The following is a 27,396-nucleotide window of genomic DNA, read 5'->3' as shown; positions in this document are numbered from 1 at the left end:
CCTTGGAGGAATTACTGGAATGTCCAACTGGTCCCCTTCCTCCAGGGTTACACCTTGCCAGTGTTATGCTACAGCCAGAACAATCTTTCTAAAATGGAAATCCAATTGTGTCACTGATCTGCTTAAAACCTTTTTGTGCCTGTTCATTGCCTTTCAAAACAAATGTGAACTCCCTGGTGAAGCATATAAAATCTAATTTGACCTGTCCTTTTCCTATTCTTTTCTCTTACCCTCTACCACTTCCCAGGCACTAAAGAACCTGCCTGCCAATACAAGAGATATAAGAGACTTGGTTTCCATCCCTGGGTCGGGACGATCCCCTGGAGGAGGGAATGGTAACCCACTGCAGTATTCTTGCCCAGATAATCCCATAAACAGAGGAGCCTGGCACGCCACAGTCCATGGGGTCACAAAGAGTTGGACACAACTGCAGTGACTTAGCTCACACCGTCTACCACAGCCAGACTGAACTTCTTCAGTTCCTCAACCTGTCATCCTCTCTGTAGTCTACTGGCCTTTGTACTTCCTTCTATTTTAAATAATGATCCTGCTGACCACCTTTGTCCTGTCTAAACCCTGCTTATGTTTCTAATCTCAACCAAAATGAAACCATTCTTCTCCTTATACAACATGAGGCCTCCCTGGTACACACTCTCATTCACCAGTCATAACACATCTCATTGCACGGATGTAGCCTAATTATTCATCTTCTTAATCAAACTTGCCCATGAGGGCAAGGACCATTTCCTTTTTTTTCACTAATGTGCCAGATTAAAAGTAGACAATAAATAAACTGGAGTCAATTCATTCATTCATCCAATTGGTATTTTAAGGAAGCCTAATGGTGCCTAATGTTATCCTAAGCATTGGGATGCAGCAGAGAACAAGACCAAGCCCCTACTTCATGAAGTTTGTGTTCTCGTGGGGAGCAATAGACTAATAAACAAATGATAGACAAATAAACACTTTAAGTTGAATAAATAAATACATTCTTAACTGATATTTTCTATTGTATTTTCCAACTGTCCTTTCATTATTCTGTTAGATAGAATAATCCTCCCACATAGTATAGATGTAATTTTTAAAAATGCAACAGAACATAGTCATTGCTTTTATAATCATGAAACCAAATATTCCAGTTAGATTTGACTGGAAGACACAGGCCTATTTATGTTTATAGAATTATATTCTCATCTCTGTATTAGTAGTGCAGTCAGGAATTTAAAGACAGATAAACTACCAGAAAAGTAAATTTTATTCTTAAAGATGCTTTTAATATAACCATTTATAGTAAGCTTTTCCTTTCATTAAAAGTTGCCATTTCAATAATTAAAATATTTGTCGAATTTATGCCAAGCTAGGCCCCAACATCATATCTACATGATTACAATGAAGAACAAGAGGGTTATTGGCCATCATTTTTAACCGATTGACTAATTTAACAAACATACAACAAATGCTAAACAAATGCTAAGTCCCAAGGATACCCACCCTGCCTACTAAAAGCTTCCAGACTAATCTCTTCATTTTTCAAACTACTGTCTTTTTAATAAAATATAAGTTCCTTGAGAAAAAGTTCTGGAGAAGTTCAGCATGTTATAGAGTTTCAACAAAAGTTATAAGTAACCAAACAATAAGACTCCAGAAGATATTGTCATTTAGCCTTAGTAAACTCTGATAACACTTCCTTTAAAAAAAAAATCAAGTAATTATTTGTTTATTTTTGGTTGTGCAGACTCTTTGCTGCTGCATATGGGCTTCCTCTAGTTGCAGCAAGCAGTGACTTCTCTTGTTGCCAAGCACGTGGGTTTATGGGCTTCAGTAGTTGCAGTTTGAAGGCTCCAGAGCACAGGTTCAGCAGCTATGGCGCACTGGCTTAGTTGCTCCACACATGTGGAATCTTCCCGGAGGAACCAAACCCATGTCCCCTGCATTGGCAGGCGGATTCTTTATCCACTGTACTACCAGGGAAGTCCCACACTTCCTTTGATGTTTCCTGCCTCAATCTACCCAATTGTTCATTCAGGAGAATACATTGCACACTCCTAAGAATTTGCATAAATCTCTTATTTCATCTATGGCGATAGCCATGGAATTCCCTCAAATCCCATGGATTTAAAGGAATCCCAAGGTAAACTTCTCAGAAAATAATTACTTTTTTTGTAACATAAATAGTTGGTCCCTGTATTTATCTGTTCTGTATGCCTTTTGAGGGACAGGAAGAATATCAAATTTTCTTAGTATTGTGTCATCTGTATATTCTCTCTTTGTTTTGCTTTGTTTTAATGAATTGGTTCCATCAACTGAAGTTTAATAAGCATTAAAGCAAAGACAATGTCTTCTAATGTTTCTGTACTTACATATCCCTCCTTCATCCTCACTGGCTCAAGCCATATTATGGGTTTCCAAATAATTGGTTCTCAAAATTGCTTAACTGTCATGTACTTGCTTATATTCCCTTGACCATTTCTGCCTCCTTCAGCACAATATTCCAGAGATCATATTTATTATGTTCTCCAGAGGTACCTGAGACTCTCTATCAATCAAGCTACTGCCAGAGTCCATTGTATGTTTTGCAAGAAGAAATTTCTAGACTCCTAAATTCATTTTGACTCTATACAATGGATGTTCTTCTGTTTCAAGTTACTGTCTGAAAAATATAAGCATTTATGTACACTTGAAGTTTACTCTTCAAGGGCACTTCCTTAAGCTTCCATACTTCTAGCAGTATCGGTGTTTCTCAGACCAAGAACAACAATCTGACCCCCTTAGAAGTTAGGGAGCTTCATATAGAGGGAATATGTAACCCTAAATAGGTTACATGTGTATGAAAACATTCCAGCCTCTATGCCAGGGGAAAAAGTGGAAAAAGTAGAATGGATCAGTGAGACTCAACCCTTCGCTGGGAAAGGCTTTCAGAACAGGAAAGGATTGAGGAAAGAATCAAACATCAAGCCAGACTTCAGTCTTACCATCACCTTCAGGTAGCTATGGGGCTTTAGACAACTCACTTAGGCAAGATGGGTCTCTATTTCCTTTACTGAGAAATGAAAGAACTGAGCAAAATAATCTCTAAGGATCTTTCCAAATTCTTTATGTTTTTATGACTGAAGTGCAGTTGTTTTTAAGTGTTCAGCATATTTTTGTATCTTGATATGGCAAGCTTTGCTATCTACTTTGCAGACTGTGGAGATACAGGTGCATCTGTGTACATTTCTTTAAATTTAGTAATTAAGCTTTCCAGTTTCAAATTTCCTAATGAGGAGACAGATACACACATACACACTACTGTATCTCTTTCCTTCCCTAATCTAAATACTTACTGAAAATAGTATGCTTAACACAGACTAGTGATTATAAATTTTTGTATTTGAAAATTTAAAGCCTTATGTGATGATCTTATTTAAGACATCTTGAGTTTGTCAGTAGTCTTTAGCACAGTTGAGTATATTATGCTAATTAAACATCAGGTACATTTGTTTTCTCTATAAACAAACTCTTAATGCCCTCCTGTTACTCAAACTGTGGCCCAGGGCCCATGAACATCCCATGACCTGAGGTTGGTCAAAACCTCAGACTGCCTCACCCAAGACCTTTGAAATCCAAAGCTGCATTTTAACCAGGTACTCAGGTGATTTATATGCTCACTAAACTTCTAGAAGTGCTATTATATACTATAGTGCTTCCTGCACTGCTTTAAAATATGCAGGGGGTTTTCTGATAAGGGAGTGAATAAATGAATGACCTAACTGTACTTAGCAAAGTGAATCTCTACAACTCAGTGCCACTGGACTTAGACTAACAGAAGCTTATGGTTGATAATTTCTCCATTTCTTTTAATATAGTTCTGGGTCTAGGCTCAACGGTAAAGAATCCACCTGCCAACTCAGGAAATGTAGGTTTGATCCCTAGGTTAGGAAGAACCCCCGGAGAAGGAAATGGCAACCCACTCCAGTATTCATGCCTGGGAAATCCCATGGACAGAGGAGTCTGGTGGGCTACAGTCCATGGGGTCACCAAAGAGTCAGACGCAACTTAGTGACTAAACAACTACCCTTATAAGTGGGGGTTGGGACCTCTCTGGCAGTCCAGTGGTTAAGACTCCATGCTTCCCCCACAGGGGGCACAAGTTAGATCCCCGGGTGGGGAACTAAGATCCCACATGCCACACAATGCAGCCAAAAGGAAGAAAATATGTATGTGAGAGTGTATGTGTGTGTGTGTGTGTGTGTGTATACATATATATGTATGTGTGTGTGTGTGTGTGTGTGTGTGTAAGAAAAATAAATAAATGGCAGGGGCCAGGGAACTGGATGAAGAGCTCTATTCTCTTCAAGACCCTGTTACAAATATTACATACACAGAAAGTCAGTATGAAGAGTATTAAAATATTGGACTCTTTGGAGAAGGAAATGGCAACCCACTCCAGTATTCTTGCCTGGAAAAGTCCATGGACAAAGGAGCCTGGCGGGCTGCAGTCCATGGGGTTACATGACTGAGCATGTGTTCACCAGGGTAGAGGGAGATGGGTTGGTAGCAATAAAGTGGTAGAACTAAAAAAAATAAAATAAAATATTGGACTCTTTTCCATAGGATAACAACCAATGTGTTATTTTTGTTTTACTTTATAGCTGTTGATTTTAAAATTTCATAACACATTACAGTTATATCCATAAAGTAGCATAAAGAGGGAAAAGAAACACCTTTCAACTATGTGGTTAAAAACTATAAAATAAGTAAATAATAAAACAAATCAAGGATATAAAATTCAAGTAGAAGTTCAAATAAAACAGACAAGGATTCTAGTTGCAGCTCTAGGACTGTGTGACTTGTCAACCATTTGCTAATCTTCTCTGGCTTCCAGTTTCTTCATTAACAAAATGAAACAATGATCTTGATTTTATGTCCTAAACTTTAAAATTGTCCCAGCTTTAAAATTCTGAAATCCAATACATCTGAAATCAATGCCCATTTGTCATCTCAAATGCATCTACTGAAATTCCATATGAAATCTCAGAAGTGGCCTAAATAAGTCATTCTGGAATTTCTGCTATTTTATTTGCTAAGAACAGGAGCAAATGAGCGAGTGGTCACCTCATGGTGCAAATGTCCCCAACAGACTTTTTTCCTATGCAAGGAGCAAATGAGGGTGACAGAACACATTTTCATGTCAGGAAAGTTAATCTTAGTTTCCTTTCATTCTGAATCACCAAATCAAATTGTGTGATCCATCCCCCTTGCTAATTATCCAGTTCACGCACATGGTCTCCTTGAATCTGAGTGAAAGGGTGAGGAGCTTCCGTCTTTGACCCAAAACAGGGAAAGTTCAAGGGGCAGTAACACCTGAAAAGCCACCTTGTTACTTGGCCCCAGAAAGTAAACTGGCAAGTCTTTCAGGAGCTAATTATTGAGCCTGCTATTTGGTTCACTGACAGAATTTCTTGTTTGTAGGAAGAAACATATTTGTGCATTGCTTTTTCCACTACCACCATTTCTATCATCATAAATAAGAATCAATAGGCCATTTCGAGTAGCATATGCTCACCACCATTTAGCATCTGAGTGTCAGCCATACACACGCTAAGCAGCAGTGCTCCAACCTCCTGGCTGAGAATTCAAACCCACCAGACAATGAAAGCGCTTCAATTCATGAAGACAGAGTTTATGTCTGTGTGAGCAACTAGAAGGCAAGGGTAATCTATTTTTTGTCTGTATCTCTAGCAATCTCTGGCACAAGGCTGGCCATCCAAAATAAATAAGTGAATGAAGAATGAATGAATGAATGAACAAATGGCTGAATGAGTCAAAAGGTTTAAGATGCTGGACAGAGGAGCCTGGCAGGCTACATACAGTCCATGGGCGTAGCAAAGAGTCAGACATAACTGAGTGTCTGAGTACATGGAACTGACTGGATTTTGAGGGTGGGTCAGAGAATGTTTTTTTGGTACGGGCAGACCTATTTACAATTCATGATGCAGAAATGAAAGCCAAGACACTGTGATCTGAGAGAGTCTGCCTTTGATGAGCAGTTGCTCTTCACTGCTCTAATTTCCCTACCATATTCTCTATCAGGCCTCACCAGTGAAAGTGAAGTTGCTCAGTCGTGTCTGACTCTTTGCGACCCTGTGGACTGTAGCCAACCAGGCTCTTCTGTCCATGGGATTTTCCAGGCAAGAATACTGGAGTGGGTTGCCATTTCCTTTTCCAGGAGATCTTCCCCACCCGGGGATTGAACCCAGGTCTCCCGCACTGTAGGCAGACACTTGACCATCTGAGCCACCAGGGAAGTTGGCCTCACCAGAAAGACAAGAAATCAGAATGACGGCCATTCCAAAAGTCAAGTGAGGCCTCGAAAGAAAAACTCTCCACTATCAATGAGGGTCCTGCTGGACAAAACAAGGTCAGGCAAGGGACTGATCAGAGAAAGAGCAGGAAAAAGAAAAAATGAGGTGGTGAGGGGGAGCAGCAGAGGGGGAGTTCAGGCAGAGGCCTGAGTGGGGAAACAGGTGTGCAAAAAAATGCAACGAAATAAGGAGAGGTGAGGAAGACCGACCTCCAGTCCTCAAGGGAGGTGTGGGTGTCTGGATGGGGAGGGGCAGAAAGGCATTAAGTCTTTGAGAAGACAGGGAAGGAGGGAAAGAAAGGGGGAGAGGTCAGAGAAATGTCTATAAAATAACACCCATCAACACTGATAAAAAGTCCTTTTTTCTTCTTGAGAAAGACAAAGGGGATTTTAAGTAGGATTAAGTAGTAGTAGCTTTCAGAACTCAGCAGCTCTCAGGAGCAATAATAAGTACATAAATAGCTAAGTGGATGGTAGGAATTACTTCACTTTGGAATGCGGCCAGCATATCAAAGTTAACAGTAATATCACATCTTTTTGAAAGCTTTTCTGAGATTCTAGGGGGGAAAACATCTTAGAAAAACTGTACCATGTTAATTTTAGGAAAAGGATGCTCCTCACTGCTTGAAGACATTCTATTGCCTGAAAATTGATAAGACAGAAGTTCTAGCCTGCTGGGAGGCACTCTCTTATCCATGTAAATACATTCCAGTATTGCCCCCAATTGGAAGCAAATAATTATGTTTGTAGATTACCTTCACCTAATGTAAATTTTTACTCAAGACGTAACCCACAAAAGATGCTCTAAGTGCAACAAAAAGGACCTGTGGATATCCCACTTTCAGAATTCTCTAGCTTTTGGGCTCACTGTGAATAGTTAAGACATAAACTTTGTAAGGACTTCCCTGTAGCTCAGACAGTAAGACTCAGCCTGCAATGTGGGAGACCTGGGTTTGATCCCTGGGTTGGAAGATCCCCTAGAGGAGTGCATGGCAACCTACTCCAGTATTCTTGCCTGGAGAATCCCACGGACAGAGGAACCTGACAGGCTACAATCCATGGGGTCACAAAGAGTCAGACACGACTGAGTGACTAACACTACTTTTACTACTAAACTTTGTTAAGACCAGATTCTGAAACACGTATAACTGTATATACCCATTTCTGAATTAGGTGGAACTGGGCAAATTGGAAATACAAATAATGTTCAAATCCTGGGGCTTCCCCGTTGGCTCAGTGGTAAAGAATCCACCAGCTAAGAAGGAAATGCTGTTTGATCCCAGGGTCCAAAAGATCCCCTGGAGTAGGAAATGGCAACCCACTCAAGTATTCTTGCCTGGGAAATCCCATGGACAGAGAAGCCTGGCAGGCTACAGACCATGGCATCACAGAGAGTCAGACATGACTGAGCAACTAAGCATGTTCAAATCCTAGACACTTCTAGCCATGACTATCCTATAGATTTTTCCTCTTAAGTACATTAAGTACATTTCTTCTTTGTCCACTAATGTGCTGATCCTCTTCTTTACTTCCCCAAAACACACAAAAACTGGGTGTTGGTGGCAACTGGGGGTACAAATATCTTCTCTCACCATCTGGAAACATTCACGTGTTACTGTTTACCAAAAAAGTAAAAGAACATTGCATTCTTTATTTATTTTCCACCCAGAGACAAGTTATTTCAGTATCACCAACAATGGAATTTGCATGAAAATCTGTTTACTGACCCCGTTCCCTAAGGGTACATTTGCCCTAGCACTTGGAGTAAACACCATTTTCATTGCACTAGAAATTGTTCTAATTGGACAGATTGTTACAATTTTAGCAACACCCAAATAAATCAAAGGAATATGAAGCAGACATGCCACCAAGTCTGGATTCTACAACACCTCAGTTCAGTGTTTCTGCCTGAAATAAGTATTTCTTCTACACCATCGACAGATGCCTAAAGGATATCTAAAGACATCAACATTTTTTTTTTTTGGAAAAATGATTTAGAGAAATTGATCATTCTGAAAACAATCCATTAAAAAGCTCTATGCTTATATATATGGAATCTAGAACAATGGTACAGATGAACCTATTTACCAGACAGGAACAGAGAGGCAGATGTAGAGAATGGACATGTGGACAAGGTGGGGAAGGGGAGGGTGGGACAAACTGAGAGAGCAGGATTGACATACATACACTACCATGAGTTCATTCATTTCACTAGCTGGTTAATTTTCATTAACATGCTCTAAACAATAGGATATAAACATGCGGATGATCAAATGACATTCAGTGTATAATATACATGAATGAAAAACCCATAAGGCCCTCTGTATATAACTTCTTTCAAACCCTTCTATTAACTGACTGCTCTTTATATCCCATTATTCACTGACATGCAAACTCTTCATGAGATGAACCTCTCCTCTGTTCTTCACACTTCTCCATGCCACTCTCTGCTGACCCATCTTTTCCCTCATTTGGGAAGCTTTCTCAAATCTTATCTTGTTCTCAATCACCTCCTCCCTGAAGCTTTGAGTTTTACAACTTAAACTTATAATCATACATTTTTTGAACTTCTACAATATCTATGTCCAAATTTAACACTTAATCATAAGATACTTGGTTGCCCTCTATTTATGTATATGTTTGGGTATAGTGCTCTTTGCCAACTAAATCACATGATTTAAAGGTAACACATCCCTCTTATGCCTCTCCTTCAAGTTTCTGTCAAGATCCTACTCCACGTTTAACATCTTTCTCTTGATAGTCCTTCTTTATTTTTCAAAGACTTTTTTTTTAATGTGGACCATTTTCATTGAATTTCTTACAATTGTTATATAGTCATTAAATCATGCCCGACTCTTTTGTGACCCTATGGACTGTAGCTTGCCAGGCTCCAATGTCCATGGGATTCTCCAGGCAAGCATACTGGAGTGGGTTGCCATTTCCTTCTTCAGGGGATCTTCCTGACCCAGGGATCGAATTTGTATACCACCACACCCCTACCCCCTCCCCACCTCCGGCAGGTAAACTCAATACCAGAGTCTCTTGGGAAGCCTTTGTTACAATATTACTTCTGTTTTATGTTTTTGGTTTTTTGGCCTCAGGGGGATGTGGGATCCTAACTCCCTGACCAGGGATTAAACCTACATCCCCTGCGTTGGAAAGGGAAGTCTTAACTACTTGATATTCCTTCCCACCACCATGTTTATCTGAAATATGCTTAAATTAGATGCCTTCCCCAAAAGAAATTTCTGTAACTCTGCTTCTTTCTCAAGTTCTCCCATCATCGCTACTTTATTTTTCTTCTAAACTTCTTTTTAAAAAAACATTCCTCCCTCTACTTCTCTTCCATTTCTATCTCCAGCCCTCACCATCCTCACCATCTGAGTCTCCATCAAACTTCTGTCCTTAAACCATGCCTCTCTGTCGCACTGAACATGCATGCACCCTATCTCCTCTCCTGACTCCCAGTTCACCTCCTTCCCCAACACACAATGCTTAATTTCTTCTTCTGGTTCCTCCCCTAGAGGGTTAGGTGGTTATTCCTCACCTCTGCTCAGCTTTCCCTGGTAACTGCATCTCTGCCCTGGTCTTTGAACTTCCAGATCTCCTCCATCTACTACTACCTAATCTGTATTTCTAGTGTCTTACTCTAGGCAGGGCCCCAAACCTTAGTTGCCACCTGCAGGGCAGTTCCATGGGGTGAGTTCAGAACCCAATTCCAGTTAGTCCTTCCAATAGTCCATTACCATTCTTGCTGTCTTTTCAGTTAAGTAATTTTCCTAGACCTAGCTGGCAGAGATTTATAATTCAGAACCTCCATCACTCACCACCACCCCCCCAGGGCATTCAGCACTCACCATGTCCTGTAAATACTACCTACTAGGATCTCTATACTCTGTGTTCCATCCCTAACTAGCACATCTCATTGAGGCTGAGACTGGCCACCCCTGGGGCTACGGGATGGACACTGACTTACCTTTCTCTTTTCTCCCCTGATTGCCAACCCTCCTTACACTTCTGTCAGAGGAATCTTTCTGAAAGAAGTATCTGAACAGTGTCCTACATGAAAAGCCTTATTTACTTCTACCCTACAGGTAGGATAAAGCCCCAAATCCCCAGTTCTGGAGCTTCTAGGAAGAACCCCAGAACCCAGTATGAGCTGGCCTGCCCTGATCCTTTTCTGCTCTCACTCCCATTCTGTCTCAATTACTCTAGCCTCCCTGACATTTTATTTTTTTGTTTTCTTTACCTTAAGCCCAAGAGGCTTGTGCTAGATCCTGGAATGGGCTGCTCTCATATCTTCACATGGCTGAGGACTCTTGCCATTCATGTGCTTAGGCACTCAGTCGCGTCCAACTCTTTGTGACCCCATGGACTGTAGTCTGCCAGTCTCCTCTGTCCATGGGGATCTCCAGGCAAGAATACTGGAGTGGGTTGCCTTGTCCTCCTCCAGGGGTCTTCCCAACCCAGGGATCGAACCCAGGTCTCCTGCATTGCAGGCAGATTCTTCACCGTCTGAGCCATCAGAGAAGCCCCTTGCCATTTATGTCTGGTCTCACATGTTAGCTCCTTGGCAAAGCATCTTAACCAAAGGATAGTAATTGCTGCCCTCCCTCCTCCTTCCTGAGACCACCTGGTCACTCTTTTTACATTTACTCTGTTGCATTTCTTCAAGGCACATCTCAGCATCTGGAAGTCTGCTTCTTTGCACATTTACTTATTTAGTGACTCTTCCAACTCAAATGTAAGGCCCACGAGCACGAACTTTGTCTCACTTCACTTACTCCAGCTCCTGGAAGTCAGTTCCCTCCACTGGGGCACCCCTCTCCACATCCCTATCCTTGCTCCATTTATAGGGCTGCTCTAGCACTTCTCAGATTATATCTTTATTTGAAAACCTATTTCCAAAGGAACTAAATAGAGGGAAAGGAGGTCATATCAAAATGTGTGGGCCAAGGGGAAAGCAAGAGAGGAGTGTCTGGTTATAAGATGCTCAAAAGTGTAGATCTCAGTATAGAAGAGATGTATCTTTATTAAAATCATCCCTTTTATGTTTTTTTTAGTTATGCTGTATGTATTTCATTTTCCATGTGTTAGTTTCTAATATATATAAATGGGGGTATAAATACATCCATTAATATATATAAGTGGATTTAAAAGGTATGTTTATACAGACCTTCTATCTTGTATTGATCCTACTAAATGTACTTCTTAGTTCTAAGTAACTTTTAAAATTCCATAGATGTTTCTACATACACAGTCATGTTATCGTCAAATAAAAAGTTAAATTCTAACATTCAAAAAATGTACATTTAATATCACTGTTATTTTTATGTACAAAATATAGAAAGTAGAGAATAAAAAAACCATAGCTGCTAGAGCTATGCAGGATATGGGGGACATGGATTGAAACAGTTAAAAAGCACTGTCAGCACAATTTGTTATGATCTGTCATCCTCACTATATTTTGAACTCCTGGTGAACAAAATCATGTCTTGTTTATTTGTCAATATCCCACCAAACCTAATAAAATACTTTGTCTAAAGTAGATACTCATAAATTTTTTTTAAACAGAACTGAAATACTCCAGCACTGGACACATGGCACATGTTCAATAAATACTTGTTCATTGATTGCAAGAACCAATGAGCAAGTTCAAGTTTGTTGAATGATCAATGGAAGCTCAGCCCTGCTGAGAAACTGTAACAAGAGATGCGAGGAGGTAGAAGTTGTCATTACTATCCACATAGAAGAGCTTCATTTCTCAGGTAATGACAAACACAAATGCTTCAGGGAAAACATTTAAATGGTTACCTGTACATTTCTTTATATGACTGTTTCTTTTTCCATGTGATCCTAACTTGCATCCAAAATTTTCCTCCCAGAATTCTGCAAACCATACATTTCTTCGATTATTGGCAAGAGTTCGGCTTCTAAAGTATCGATCAAACCCTATTTTAAAGAAGAAAGGTATGAAAATATTTTTTTTCAAAATCAAAACCATGTACTACCAGAAATTTGAATAGATAGTATATTATGTTGTGATCATTGCATGGAAAAAAAAAAAAAAACAACAAATGGGGGAGGACCACTAACCCAGAAATAAGGCTATCCCTGTGGCAAGAATCAGTGGAGAACAAAGGACAATATCTCTACTCCCACCATTTACCATTCAGGCACCTGGCTTTTCAGGGATGTGCACAGAAGGTTGGGTGTCATCCACACCACTTCTTCCTCTCCTCTATGTCTCCCAGTGGCAGCAACTAGTGACTTCATGCTGAATATTTAGAAGCAACTCAGATTTTTTCTCCTCTCTTTCCCCTAGTAGGGGGTCTATGTTCTGGGTTTCTGTGCTTCTACACACCTGAAGATCTATCTGATCTGGATGTTCCATTTTCAGCTAACTCAATAAACCAATCACTACTAATGTAACCTTCTGGTTTTTTAGTTGCTAAGTCATGTCCAACTCTTTGAAACCACATGGACGATAGCCTGCCAGGCTCCTCTGGCAGTGGGACTTCCCAGGCAAGAATACTTAAATGGGTTACCATTTCCTTCTCCAGGGGATCTTCCCAACCCAAGGATTTAACCCACATCTCCTGCTTGGCAGACGGATTCTTTACCAATGAGCCACTTGGGAAGAACCCGATCTTCTAGAGTCCTAGGTAATAAGCTAAAGTATCAGTCTGGTCAGGTAACCACCTCATTGAAGGAAGAATACTGGAATGGGTTGTCATCTCCTTCTTCAGGGGATCTTCCAGACCCAGGGATCAAACTTGCATCTCCTGTATTAGCAGGCAGATTTTTTACCCCCAAGCTACCAGAGAAGCCCTTACTTTGTCATTATTCTCACTTTAATACATATACTCTTACACCATTGATGAAAGGATCTCTTGAACAGCATACATAAAAACCAAAACAAAACCTCCAATATACCAAACATTTGTCAACTGACTACTTCTCTGATTTTAATATTTCTTTCAATTTCCAACTGAGCTTTGATCGATAAACATGAGATTATTACTGGAAATAACACCTTGTTCCAACAGATAATGGTAAAGGTAGGAATTTTTGTCACTGTCAAGATCACTGGAAAAGATATCTGGGAGACAGACTGCTTTTCAGGGGTTTGCCACATCTTCTGTTGCGATGCATTTATCCATAGAGTCAAACCAGCATCATGCCTTAATTTGCTATAAAGCAAACACTATCCTTCCAACCATGCTATAACTGTTCTGTATGTCCACGGATATATGCAAACTTAGAGGGTAACTGCTAATATCATGGAGATATCTAAGGCCAACAAGAGTGCTCCTTAAAAAAATGTCTTGTGGATATCTTTTCTAATTAAAAAAATATACAATGTGCTAAGTTAAACAGTTACTGTCTTGGTAATTCTGCCATCAGTGCTACAAATTTTATCCAGAGTCATAAAATAATGGATGCATTTCATCATATGCTGATACTCTGATTTTGCTTTTGCTTTTGAGTTTAGATTCAGCTGGAATGAAACAAATTCTGTATGGTGCATCCTTACCATCAATTGATGCTCTTTTGGGTAAAATTGTCACAGCCCCTTCTGCAATCTCCTCCTGCTGATAAACGGGTGCTATTTTGGATCCCCAACTATCAGAGCCAATCCAGAGAAAATGCCCACTTTGGTTTAATTTTTTTGCTGCTTCCAATATCCTCCTATGAGAATAAGAACAAATAAAACACACCACATTTACCAAGAAACTCTATACATATGAATGTTACAGGACCTGCTATATCAAGTCATCAACACTCAGTAGGTCACTATTAAACAACAAGTCAATCATTCTAACTACCTGATTTTTAACATCTCCGAAAAGAAATAAATTGGAGATTTTAAGTCCAGTGCCTGATAATTAGCCTTATTCCTAACCTCATTCACATTATTCTGTCTATCATTGTTGCTTGCCTCATTTCTTTTCAGTCCCCGGATTTTACTCAATAAACATTTCAGATAGAGAAACCAGAAGGTTGTTGTTTCTATGTAGCAGAAGGCAGTCTGTACTTGCATAAAAATGCTGCAATTCCTGTGAAATTTTATAAGATTCTACATTGAACATAAAACATATTAGGAAAAGGATGTGGGGTGCAAATATGATCCTAAACGAGGAAGAAAATCAATCAGTACCTGATGTCATCTTCATTAGCAAACATAATGACTGCCCGAGCATTAGGTGTTTCTAGCAGGCGCTTGATGATTTTTTCAAATTCTCCAGGTCTTGGTTCACGCGGAATTTTCTGTGATTGAGCAATGCAAACACCACCTATTTAAAAAGAGAGAGAGAGAGAGAGAGAAAGTGATTCAGAACAGACATTTACTTAACACACTTAATGAGGTTAGCTACTTTATAGAAACACATGACTCAGGAATGGATATTGTTTCTCAAAATATCTGTCATTCTCACCTATTTAAAAGCAATCAGGATGTTTTGCATCCTAATGTGTATATATATATATATATATATATATATATATATATACACATAGATATCAAATGAATGACATCAATGACTTAATCACACATCAGGTTTTTGTTTCCAAGTTTAAACATTATTTTTGTGAATGTCCTTTAAAAAAAAAATCAAAGTGCACAAAATGTAGGACAGGAGAGAAAGAGTGGCAAGAAAGGCTGTTTTAATTCATTTAACAGAAGTCCAAGGACAAGTGCTTTGATTTAAAAAAAAAAAAACAGGTATGAATACGTCTTATAGGTGAGACTTCCTGTGATAGATATAGGAAGGTCCTTTTGCTAACTTATTTTGCGACCCCATGGACACACCAGGCTCCACTGTCCATGGAATTTTCCAAGCAAGAATATTGGAATGGGTTGCCATTTCCTACTCCAGAGGAGTAGGATCGAACTCACATTAATCAGTAGACCTCCTTTAAAGTTAATTTCCTTTTTTTAGCTCATAGTATTACAGCAAGATACTTATGCAAAAACATAATATGTTATGAGACAAGTGGGCTTCAAGATTATTTGAGACCTAAGTCAAGTTTCAAAGACACAAGCACTCAGTTGACATATGTCTCCACCATGAATACCAAAATGGCAGAAATTCCATCCAACTCATGGCAAATAGATGGGGAAACAATGGAAACAGTGAGAGACTTTATTTTGGGGGGTTCCAAAATCACTGCAGATGGTGACTGCAGCCATGAAATTAAAAGATGCTTGCTCCTTGGAAGAAAAGCTATGACCAACCTGGACAGCGTATTGAAAAGCAGAGACTTTACTTTGTCAACAAAGGTCCATCTAGTCAAAGCTATGGTTTTTCCACTTGTCATGTATGAATGTGAGGGCTGGACTATAATGAAAGCTGAGTGCCGAAGAACTGATGCTTTTGAACTGTGGTGTTGAAGAAGACTCTTGAGAGTCCCTTGGACTGCAAGGAGATCCATCAGTCAATCCTAAAGGAAATCAGTTCTGAATATTCATTGGAAGGACTGATGCTGAAGCTGAAGCTCCAATACTTTGGCCACCTGATATGAAGAATTAAACATTTGAAAAGACGCTGATGCTGGGAAACATTGAATGCAGGAGGAGAAGGGGACGACAGAGGATGAGATGATTGGATGACATCACTGACTTCATGGACATGAGTCTGAGCAAGCTCCAGGAGTTGGTGAAGGACAAGGAAGCCTGGCATGCTACAGTCCATGGGGCCTCAAAGAGTTGGACACGACTGAGTAACTGAAGTGAACCATCCAACTCACACAACAAAAGAGGAAGCACACTTCCTTTGATTTCTCATCTTAAGGCAATGAGAGGCCAAAAAGAAAAATGTAGGAAATATCTCTGCCCTTTGCTGATGGGCTGGGATAGGAGGAAAAGATGGCGTTTTCTTCCAGTGAAGTGGTGTCAAGGTAACAATCTAATATAAAGAGAAAAAAAATGACATCAGCAAGATGTTTCAATTGCATTATGGTTTGAACATACTTTTTGAGTCACTGGAGAAGAAAATCACCATTTATTTACAGCATGGCTTCAACAACCAAGGTATTTTTACTTCCACACAATTGACAATGCATTCAGTTACCCAAACATTACTGGGTGCCATTCTATGCCATGCATCAGGCTGGACACTGGGAATGCCCAGTCTAACCCAGCAGTTGCCAGCTAGTCTGGGAAAGGGGCATTCCAATAAATTATCATGGAGCATGTAATGATTTTAGGATGAAGACACTATACCACACTTTGGGAACACAGAGGCGGGAGTAACTCAAGTGCTTAAGAGAGCTAGATTTTAAATGGCAGATATACATAAGCACAGGTGCAAAACTGGGACATTTCTGGTAGAAGCCAAGGTATGAAAGAACCTTGCTGGATCATGACTGGCTGGGGTTGAGGTTGGAAAGAATGGACAGGTCCAGCTTGACAGTGACTTTGTTAAACAGCCCAAATAATTTGGGTTTTATATTGAAAAGGATAGGAACCCACAGAAAGTTCATAAGCAAGAGAATTACATGATGAGCTATGTGTTTTAGGAAGAAACTTCAGGTAGCCAAACAAAGAAAAACCATGTGGGAGCCACACAATGGGTGTCCAGTGTGTTGTGATCCAATTTAATATACGTGACAATGTTGTATGATTAACAGTGCCACAGTACTGAAGGTTATTCTTCGTCTAAGTTAGAACACTGCTAAATTATCCTCGCAACAGCAACACCCTCACTAACCCTACACTGCCCTTCAGTGGTGAGAATTGCCTATAAGCCACAGACTGAGCCTGTAAGTAGTTAGCCTACTGATATGCCCAAAATAGTTGTGATGATTGATTCATTCCTTCAGTAAATATTTATGGGGCTTCCCTGGTGGCTCAGACGGTAAAGAACCTGCCTGCAATGCGGGAGACCTGGGTTTGATCCCTGGGCTGGGAAGATCACGTGGAGAAGGGAATGGCCACCCACTTCAGTATGCTTGCCTGGAGGATTCCATGGATAGAGGAGCCTGATGGGCTATATAGTCCATGGGGTCACAAAGAGCTGGACATGACTGAGGGACTAACACTTTCACTATCTGCCAGACACCATGCAGGAGATATGGATTTATAATGGTGAATAAAATGGACATATTTTACTGGTGAATAAAACCATATTATAATGGTGAAGAAAACTCTTACCAGAGTTTAGAAATGTTATGGGTAAAATGGGCTTAATGCAAAACAAACCACCTAATAAAACAAACCACCTAATAAGTATATAAGTTATGGTATGCCCTACGAGGAAGAGCAAGGACATTTAATTTATATTGAGGAAAAGTGTCCCTAAAGTTGTTATCTCTCCATTAAGTTTAGAAAGAAGAGAGGAGGGGAGAGAATCGAGTGGAAAAAGGCAGGAAAGAACCAGTGGAGTTAATGAATGAAGGGGAGAGAAGTATGAGACAAAGATGAGAGGTAGATGGGATCCAGGTCATGCATGTCATTCAAGACCTGTGCAAGATTATGAGTAATGAAGGTGCCTAATCTTCAGTAGCCCACAGGAGTATGTCTTTTCTATGACCATGGCATTTCATGGAAGAAAAATGAATGAGGACCACTAAGTGATATAAGAGGGCAACCTGGAATGGAAAGAACAGGAGGCCATGATCCCAGTTAGGAAGTTACTAGGACAGTCAACAGGGAATGCTGACTAGGGTGATACTATCAGTCCTGAGGAAGGGCAGGTGTATGAGTGCTCAGTGGTGTCCGACTTTGCAACCCCAAGGACTGTAGCTTGCCAAGCTCCTCCTTCCATGGAACTCTCCAGGCAAGAATAATGGAGTGGGTTGCCATTACCTTCTCCAGAGGATCTTTCCAACCCAGGGATCAAACCTGGGTCTCCTGCATTGCAGGCAGACTCTTTACCATCTGAGTCACCAGAGGCAAGAGGATAGTGAAAATTGGAATTAGAATTAGTGGGGTTTTGTAATATTTTCCCCACCTTTACTGAAACAAGACTGGCAAATAAAAATTGTATATACTGGGTTGGCCAAAAAGTTCATTTGGGTTTCCCCATAACATCTTACAGAAAATCCCAAACTAATTTTTTTGGCCAACCGAATATTTGGGTTGTATTAATTTGATCGAGGTAACGCAATGGTAGGAAACCATTAAGCACGACTCTAACGTTTTGGCCCTTGTGATCGGTTTCTCTGGGGCTTCCCTTGTGGCTCAGGTGGTAGAGCGTCTGCTTGCAATGCGGGAGACCCAGGTTTGATCCCTGGGTCAGGAAGATCCCCTGAAGAAGGAAATGGTAACCCACTCCAGTACTCTTGCCTGGAAAATTCCATGGATGGAGGAGCCTGGTGGGCTACAGTCCATGGTGTTGCAGAGTCGGACACAACTGAGGACTTCACTTTCACTTTTTCACTTTTCTGTGATGACATCATTAAACAAGAGGGGCAGACTTGATGAGTTTGATTCAGAACCAGTGGTTTTCAAAGTGCCCATGGAACAATGAGTCTGGAGCTAAGGAGAGAGAAGGGAGCTGTAACCACAATGTTGTTAGATGCAGGTACAGTGGTAATTGAAGTGTTGGGAATGAAGTAATCACTCAAAGAGAATATTTAAACCAATAACAGGAAAAGGTGAATGACAGAGTTCTGAAAACCCACCAGCAGGAAGGGAGCTAGTGAATGAGACTGGGAAGGAATGTTTTGAGGAGAAAACTTTTGGGACAAAGTCTAGGGACTACTTGAAAACTGCATGATGTGTGTAAAAATCAAATAAAGAACTGTGCTGAGTGGAAACATGAGGTAACCATAGAAATGTAAGATCCAAACTGTAACATTCTCGGGGGAACAATAGCTGTTTCAAAACATGACTGCACTTTTAAGAAAATTGTTCTAATTACTTAAGGATCCCATTAAAGACATGCCATATCCTAAGTATCATTCTGAGATTAACTCTGAGTCCATAATCAGAAGAAATGAAGGCCAGAAAATTTTTATTATGATTTTTTCAGATGAGGCAAACAGGCATTCCAGACTTATGATTTAGTCTGAATTCATTGATTTAGTCATTTACTACAGATCCATTGAACATTTCTGTTCATTCAAAATTAGTCAAGTTGGAATTTTACATTAGTCTATGTTTTTTTTATTCCTTCACCTCACCTTTTATTTGTAAGCCTGGTCAATTTGTATCTTTCTTGAAAGAGGAACTGCACATGTAATTTATTTCAGTTGAGCAAATCCTTATGAAGAACGTGCACCCCAAAGGCATTATGCTGTTTGGTGTTTTATGGACATTTTATTGTGGAATGTGTTACTCTCAAATAATTGGTGTTAGAAAATTAATATTCTTTTTCTTAGCCTTGAAACTCACTGGCAACTTCTATCTTCACATCAGTCAAAAAGCTACATAGTCCATTCATAAGTACCCATGGTCTATTATGTTTCCAGAGCTAAGGACTTTCTGTCTCCATTCTGCCTGCAACAATCTTATAACTGAATGACAAGATGTACACATCAGAAAAGCCAGATAAGAATGTAAAATGATCTACTGCCAAGAAAATATTGCATAAGGTCAAATCAACTGCAGTAACAAATGACAATAAATCACCATCCCAAATAATCATGACCATTTAAAACTACATAAGAAGAGGTCATTGTATACTGTTGATGTTTGGTTAAAATACAGTAAAATTTAGTCAAACATTCAGGCTTTATCAAAGATGTGTTTTCCTATAATATTCATTATCAATTGTTTCAATTTTAAAAGAGATTCTCTGACTTGATCTAGATTCCTAAAGTGTGGAAGAGGAGCTCTCCTGCATCAAAGCATGTCTATTCCATCTATTTCTTCATACCCCACTCTGGAAGAGTGATTGTGTACAATTCCAGGGACACTAAATTCCCTGTTCTGCAGGTGTCCCCAGTTTAGCAAGAAATAATTTTTAAAGCTTAGCACTTAGGAAAAGACTGTCGTACGGAAGAATTTATAATTGGCTGCTTTCTAGAATTCCCTGTCTGATTTCCTCACCTGGGTAAATGTTTTCCCTTTGACTATTTAGTGATAATTAAAAGATCATTTGTTGAGCTGAGCATTTTACATACACTCTCCAACACACTTAAGCACTCCTTCCCAGTCTCATGCATTCTGTACCTCCATAGTCCTAGGGAAAGGACTCTACCCTTGGTATTATCACCACAATTCTGATGAGGAAGCTGGGAAATAGGGCTGTCAACAGCTGGCGAGAGTTTGAAACCCAGTTTCAAAGCCACATCTGTATGACTCTGAAATTTCTTCCATCATCTTGCCCATCCACAATTGACTATACTTGTGACTTGATGGTTTCATGGATATCCATGACTGATGAAAAAGATAAAGTAAATTTAAAGACATTCAAAAGATCCAGCAGTTCACTCCTTATAAACTGAATCAATAGCTACACAAATGTAGTCCTTCTATTGAGCATTAAGAACAAAGCTAAAATACTTAGAACTCATGCAGATTATAGAACTGGTTTAAACTTTAGTATTTAACTAGTCCATCCTGTTCTTGCCTGGAGAATCCCAGCGACAGCGGAGCCTGGTGGGCTGCCGTCTATGGGGTTGCACAGAGTCGGACACGACTGAAGCGACTTAGCAGCAGCAGCAGCAGCAGTCCATCCTCAAATCTTTCCAATTGCCCCTGTGAATGCATGTCCTCAGGAAAATTTTCCTGAGGCCTCCAGTCTTCCACATCACTTTTGACTGTAGCAACCACAATAATTGCATATTTTTAAAATTCTGTTATCTTTTTTTTTCACCTTAGACTGTAAGTTCCATGACTACTGAATCTTGTCTTTCACAATGACCACCATACTTCCCACTACCTATCACTGTGCTTGGCACATACAGACCTCAATGAATATGTTTTGAATAAATAAATGTAAGACTTACAAGAGACACTGTTGGTATAAACAGAAGTGAGGCATTTCTGACCTCAGACACCTCTCAATCAAGTAGGAAAACATAGGATACATAAAAATATATCCTTATTTTTAAAAGTGGTTAAAAGTGGCACACAAAAAGTAAAAAAAAACCAAAAACTGAAATTGAAATTTTAATTCAGAGGAAACTTTCACTGATATGGCATCTGGCACCCAAAATGGTTTTTACCAGTGTGCAATAAATTAGAATATTACCTTGACCTTAGTTTATTCATTTGTGGGATTGCACAATAATTTGCTCTAAATAAGAACAAATTTGTAAACAATTTCATTCATAATTTTTATCTCTTTATCTCACACGTGAGTACCTGGAAGTCTCAGGTCCGAGAGACAGAAGGTTCTTTACATATATGTTGGTTTGCTAGTGCAGTAAGATGTTGAAGAGAAGAAGAAACACAGATATGGGTCAGAAGACCTGAGGTCGGTCCTATATGAGCTTGAACAAGCCTCAGTGTCCTCATCTCTGTGACAAGGTGCATAGCAACTATCTTCCAGGGATGAAAAGGGAAATATGACAAAGTGCTATACAAAGGTTGCATTGAATACATTATTAATACTGTTAATCATCATCCTCATCTTAACCAGATAAGCATCATCACCAGACTTGAGAGGAGAGATAGCTGATATTTAGACCTAAAACGTGAGTTTCTCAACAGGTCAGATCTTGAACCCTGAACTTTATCTGTGTAATATTATTAAATATCCTAAATTCTGAGAATTTAGTAATTGCAGGTAATTGCCTGCTTTTCTGCACCAGTAAATAAGATGACTAGATTTCACTTTTCACCTATTACAGATCATTCACAGTGTCATCAGGGCAGGTTCAATGTGAGAGAATGGAGAAAGTGATTTACTTCTCCTTTGTCATCCTGAATTCATACCCGAAGGATTCAAGCCTCCTCTTGGAGGGATTTTATAAGTATTTTGAAGATCTGGGTTGAACATTAGAATTTAATTCTTTAAAAGAGTAATAGCATGGTGAAAACTATTAACCTATTAATGGTGCCAACCACTAAGTAGCAAATATTGTGGAAACAACCCACATGCTCTTTTTATTTAGATATTTGCCTATAGATTATTAAGAAGCTGGACTAGAGAGTGTTAAGACAATACTGTTGCAACCTTAGGAGGTTGAAGTGCATGATATTTGCCTTGATCTCCGCCCAGTGGAAGACCACCAGAGATGGAAATCAGACTGGGCAGAGAAGAAGTCCAGCTGAATGGACCAATGACAAATTCCCAGCACCACCAGGAATGCTGAGGCTGAAATGGCTTCCAGAGTTGCTCTGAATTAGGTCAGATAGAACATGCCATTACACTTCCACATTTATCAGTGGCTTGCTGGGGGACATCCTGGGAAAGGGGGTGGATACATCAGTCAAGGCAGTTATCAGCAGTCAGGGCCACCCCGCAGTGCAGCCACATTACGAGGCAAGGGCACCAGGAACCTTCACTGAATGGGGCTCTGAAAGGGGACTCACCATGGATAAGAACTGAAACTTACAGAGAACCAAAGATATTATATCTCTAAAATGACAGCACAAGTCAAACAATTAATAAAATATCATTGCTTTATTTTAAAGTTCCTCTTCAAAGAGGACTTATTGCACAAAGACAGGCAACCAATCCAAACAGTATAATACTGGACTTGTAGCCAACTCAGACAAAAGAACTGGGATCATAGAACGCCCTGTATTTCAACAGAGAAGTTTAGTTAAAGGAATCCGAGAGGACAAAGAATCATGTTTTTAGTTGTTGCTTATTTTTAAGAAAAAAATCTCTATTAATAATGTAGAAAGAGAAAAATAAAACAAGAAACAATGTCACAGCATCAACTTCCAACTGTGATGGAAATCCAGGAGGATTAAATTATTAGGAATGAAATTACCTATAAAGCTGCATATAGAATATTGAATGTGATTTTCTTTAAACAACATGATTATTACCAGTGTCTCAAGCTGGCTCACAATTTCTGTCAAGTTAAGTTCTAAGAAAATCATATTGAGCCTGTGATTATATAACTTGTTAGATCTGCATGAAAGAATAGTTTTGATACATAACAAATCAACAAAGGTACCATTTTATCAATATTTAAGGCTACTGGTAAAAAAGTGATAGGATTCCCAGGTGGCTCAGTGGTAAAGAAACCACCTGCAACACAGGAGACGTGGGTTCAATCCCTTGGTTGGAAGAACCTCTGAAGGAGGAAATGGCAACCCACTCCAGGATTCTTGCCTGGGAAATTACATGGACAGAGGACTCTGACAGGTCTTTTGAGTCCATGGGGTCTCAAAAGAGTCAGACGTGATTTCGTAACTGAATATGGACAGCAACAAAAATGTGACTGGTAAAAATTGTCAGTTGATCTTAACAGATGACTTATAATTGAACCTAATAAGAATGTGATACAGTCAGTCAACTATTATTAACTTATTTCCTATGAATGCATCTTCAAATAATAGCAATGAGCAAAACCAAATTAACTAGGTTTTTTTTGCTTGGTTGGTTGGTTCTCAAAGACAATAAAAACATGTTAGCTCTTAGAAGTACCCAGATCCTAATTCTAATTCATACAGAGTAAGGAATTTCTCCACCATCACCAGGCAATTCTCTGACCCCATCTAGGTATGCCACAATTCAACTCATTTCTGAAACTTTCTACCTGGAGATTGTCAGATTCCACAGATTAAGAGTTCAGATTCTACAAGACTGCCCCCTCCTCAGCTCCCTGACTTCAGGTTGTTACCTGGCTTCTGACCAACCAGTTATAGATCAGAGGTTCCCAAAAGTCCCTCCTTAGGTTCAATTAATCTGTTAGGGAGGCTCACGGAATTCAGAGAGATACTGTACTTACTAGATCACTGGTTTATTATAAAAGGATATAACTCAGGAACAGCCAGATGCAAGAGATGCTCAGGGCAAGGTGTGGGGAAGGGACACAGAGCTTCCATGCTGTTTCTGAATCTCCAAGAGTTCACCAACCCTTTAGGTTGTTGTTGTTAAGTCAGTAAGTCATGTCCAACCCTTTGCGACACCATGGACCACACCACACCAGGCTTTTCCTCTCCTTCACCATCTCCCAGAATTTGCTCAGATTCATGTCTGTTGAGTCAGTAATGCTGCTGCCCCCTTCTGCTAACCCCTTCTCCTGCTGCCCTCAATCTTTCCAGCATCAGAGTCTTTTCCAATGTAAGCTCTTCACATCAGGTGGCCAAAATATTAGAGTTTCAGCTTCAGCATCAGTCCTTCCAATAAATGTTCGGGGTTGATTGCCCTTAGGATTAACTAGTTTGATCTCCTTGCAGTCCAAAGGACTCTCAAGAGTCTTCTCCAGCATTACAGTTGGAAAACATCAACTCTTCAGCACTCAGTCTTCTTTGTGGACCAACTCTTGAATCTGTACATGATTACTGGAAAAACCATACCTCTTCAAATCCCATCCTTTCAAGTTTTTATGGAGGCTTCCTTACATAGGCATGATTGACATGAACATCAGGGGTTGAACTCAATTTCTGGCAAGTCTCCCCTCCTCAAAGTCACCTTATTAACATAACAAAAGACACCTTTATCTCTTCCATCACTTAGTAAATTCCAAGGATTTTAGGAGCTTTATGCCAAAAACTGGATAAAAACCAAATATGTATTTCTTATTATAAATCACAATATCACAACTCTTTGCACAAATTATCCTTGACATCATTTCTTTCCACCTTTCTGGACACATAAGTAAAATAACAATTTGGCCTAATGTAATTGGTCCTTTAGTGATAGTCCTGTGAAGTTTGTTCTAAGGTTTGAACAAGTGCAATCACACCTCTTGTAACAGTATTTTCACCTCCTTATGTGGTGTACAACTGGGACTTAGCGGCAAAGTGCACAATGTGATAGAAGTGCTTCTGTTTGTCAGCTTCAAGTGCACTTTGTGAAAGAGAAGATTTATCTCGCACATCACAGTGAAGAAAAAGTGTTATCTTTAACAACATGGACTAAAACAGTAAAGTTGCACTTAAATCTGTGCTTATCCCCCCTCGGCCCACCAAACATTTTTTGTCTATCAAATGCTGCATCATCCCTAAACGTACTCTGAAGAGCAATGAAATGAGGGGATGAACGTCCTGGTACAGAAGGGGCATAAGGTCCAGGCTGCTCCCATTTGACCCCTGAGAGTGGCAACGGGGAGGTGTGGGTCAGGGTGTGCCTCTTCTGCCTGTGACTCTGAAAGCTTCTGATGCTCAGGAGGCAGGTTGGGCTGGGCTGGGTTCCTTGGGTCCATACAGACTAGAATGCAGTCATGAAATGCAACCCACTCTAGTTTTCTTGCCTGGAGAATGCCATGGACAGAGGAGCCTGGCAGGCTATAGTCTATAGGGTTGCAGAAGAACTGGATAAGACTTAGCCACTCGAGTGCTCCGGGAAACGTTGACTGGAACCACCTACCCTGACCAGACACCATAGTGACCATTTGCATGAGTTACTTTCTGACAGGAGGTCGTGGTAAGAAACACGGAACTAACAAATCACCACCACCAAGAAGAATTCAGAAAAGGTCAAAAGGAGATACCACATGTCCTACTACCTCCCAGAATCCTTCTTGCTAGCATCCATCTTGGCGGAGCAATGTGTGTGCCAACAGAAAGGACCTTGAGTCAGAATGATTGGCCAAAGATAATCCAGAAATCAATCCCATCACCATAAAACCCAAGACTGAGAGCCACACGGCAGAGCAGTTCTCCTGGGTTCCCTTGCACTACTGCTCTCCACCCATGTGCCCCTTCCCAACAGCCTTTGGCTTTCTCAGCACATGTGTCTCTTTGGACAATTCATTTCCAAGTGTTAGACAAGAGCTCACTCTCGGGCTCTGGCAGGGGTCCTCCTTCCTGCAACAAAACAGCCACTTGGCCACAGCCCATCAGAGATCCAAACGTACGCTCAGAGGTACACTGGTGTGACAGTTATGAATGTCATCCCAGAGCTAGACTTCCTGGCTCCAAATTCTAGCCCTTCTCTGACTAGCTATGTGACACAGGGTAAGTCTTGTGATATCTCTGTGCCTCTGTCCCTCGATCTGTAGTATTAAGAGCTCCCAATGGTTATTGTGAAGGGACTAAATAATCACTCAACAGATTCATTCTTTCCCTCAGAAAACACATTAGTTGTAAATCATTTAAAATAAAAATTGAAAACCCCAAACAGAAATAGTAACTCACTTTCACCAAGCAATGTTTACCTATAACATTAATTCAAGACAACTCAAATTTCATTCCCCAAACGGACACAGAATAATAAATCTTACTAGTGAGTCAAGTGAATGGGGATGCTAAGTTCAAAGGGTTCTGTGTTAGAGGAGAAACTTGCGCCCACCACCACCAGAACTAAACTTCTGAAGTCCAGCCTTTTCCCCATCCTAAAAACTGAAATGTGTAAGGCGACATGGGTAGAGTAGATGAGAAAAACTCAGGAAGAGAAAAGAAGAAGAAGAAAGGGAAGGAAAGGAGGAGGAAGGGAAGGAAAAAGAGAACAAGAACAAGAAATAAGAACAAGGAGGAGGAGATAGGAGAAAGAAGGTCAGAGAGTGAGAAGAGAAATAACATCCCTTGTGGGAAGAAAAAGAAGAGGAAAGAGAAGGAGGAAAGTCTAGAGGGAGACCATCCACACCAGCAGTATCTTTCCAGCTGGGCAAAAAATCCACTTTTCACAGGCTCAAAACAGCAGATGTGGAGTTAGGAACATTTGCAGAAGGAATACTTGACAAAGTTTAATTAAATTTAACTACTATATCATAGGCTCCCTTGATGTCTCAGCAGTACAGAATCCAGCTATAATGCAGTAGATGTAGGAGATGCATGGTTCGATCCATGGGTCACTAAGATCCCATGGAGAAGTAAATGGCAACCGACTCCAGTATTCTTGCCTAGAGAATCCCATGGACAGAGGAGTCTGGTGGGTTACAGTCCCCAGGGTCGCAAAAGTCACACACAACTTAGCAACTAAACAAAAATGTTGTATGCGTTTGTATTTACATTGATTATTTCATAAGTACTATTTTAGTGTGTTTTGAGAGTTTTGTTTGTTTGTTTTTGACATTTCAAAATAGATTCCCAGATA

General features: G+C 40.1%; 1 protein-coding gene across 4 annotated transcripts in view; it reads right to left on the bottom strand.

The window, feature by feature from the left end:
- The window catches only part of GRM8 (glutamate metabotropic receptor 8), an 846,721-nt gene that overhangs the window by 476,789 nt on the left and 342,536 nt on the right, over positions 1-27,396 (bottom strand). For all 4 annotated transcript variants that reach the window (XM_070466210.1, XM_070466220.1, XM_070466215.1 and 1 more), the window contains exons 4-6: positions 14,505-14,640; positions 13,881-14,035; positions 12,158-12,295 (exon numbers count right to left, since the gene is read on the bottom strand). In XM_070466210.1, coding sequence (XP_070322311.1) covers positions 12,158-12,295; positions 13,881-14,035; positions 14,505-14,640 — 429 coding nt within the window. The remainder of the gene's footprint in view (positions 1-12,157; positions 12,296-13,880; positions 14,036-14,504; positions 14,641-27,396) is intronic.

Source organism: Odocoileus virginianus, chromosome 1 (genome assembly GCF_023699985.2).
Source record: "Odocoileus virginianus isolate 20LAN1187 ecotype Illinois chromosome 1, Ovbor_1.2, whole genome shotgun sequence".
Classification (NCBI taxonomy): domain Eukaryota; kingdom Metazoa; phylum Chordata; class Mammalia; order Artiodactyla; family Cervidae; genus Odocoileus; species Odocoileus virginianus.
The sequence above is the reverse complement of the archived record's forward strand: the minus strand, read 5'-3'. Positions and strand labels throughout refer to the sequence as shown.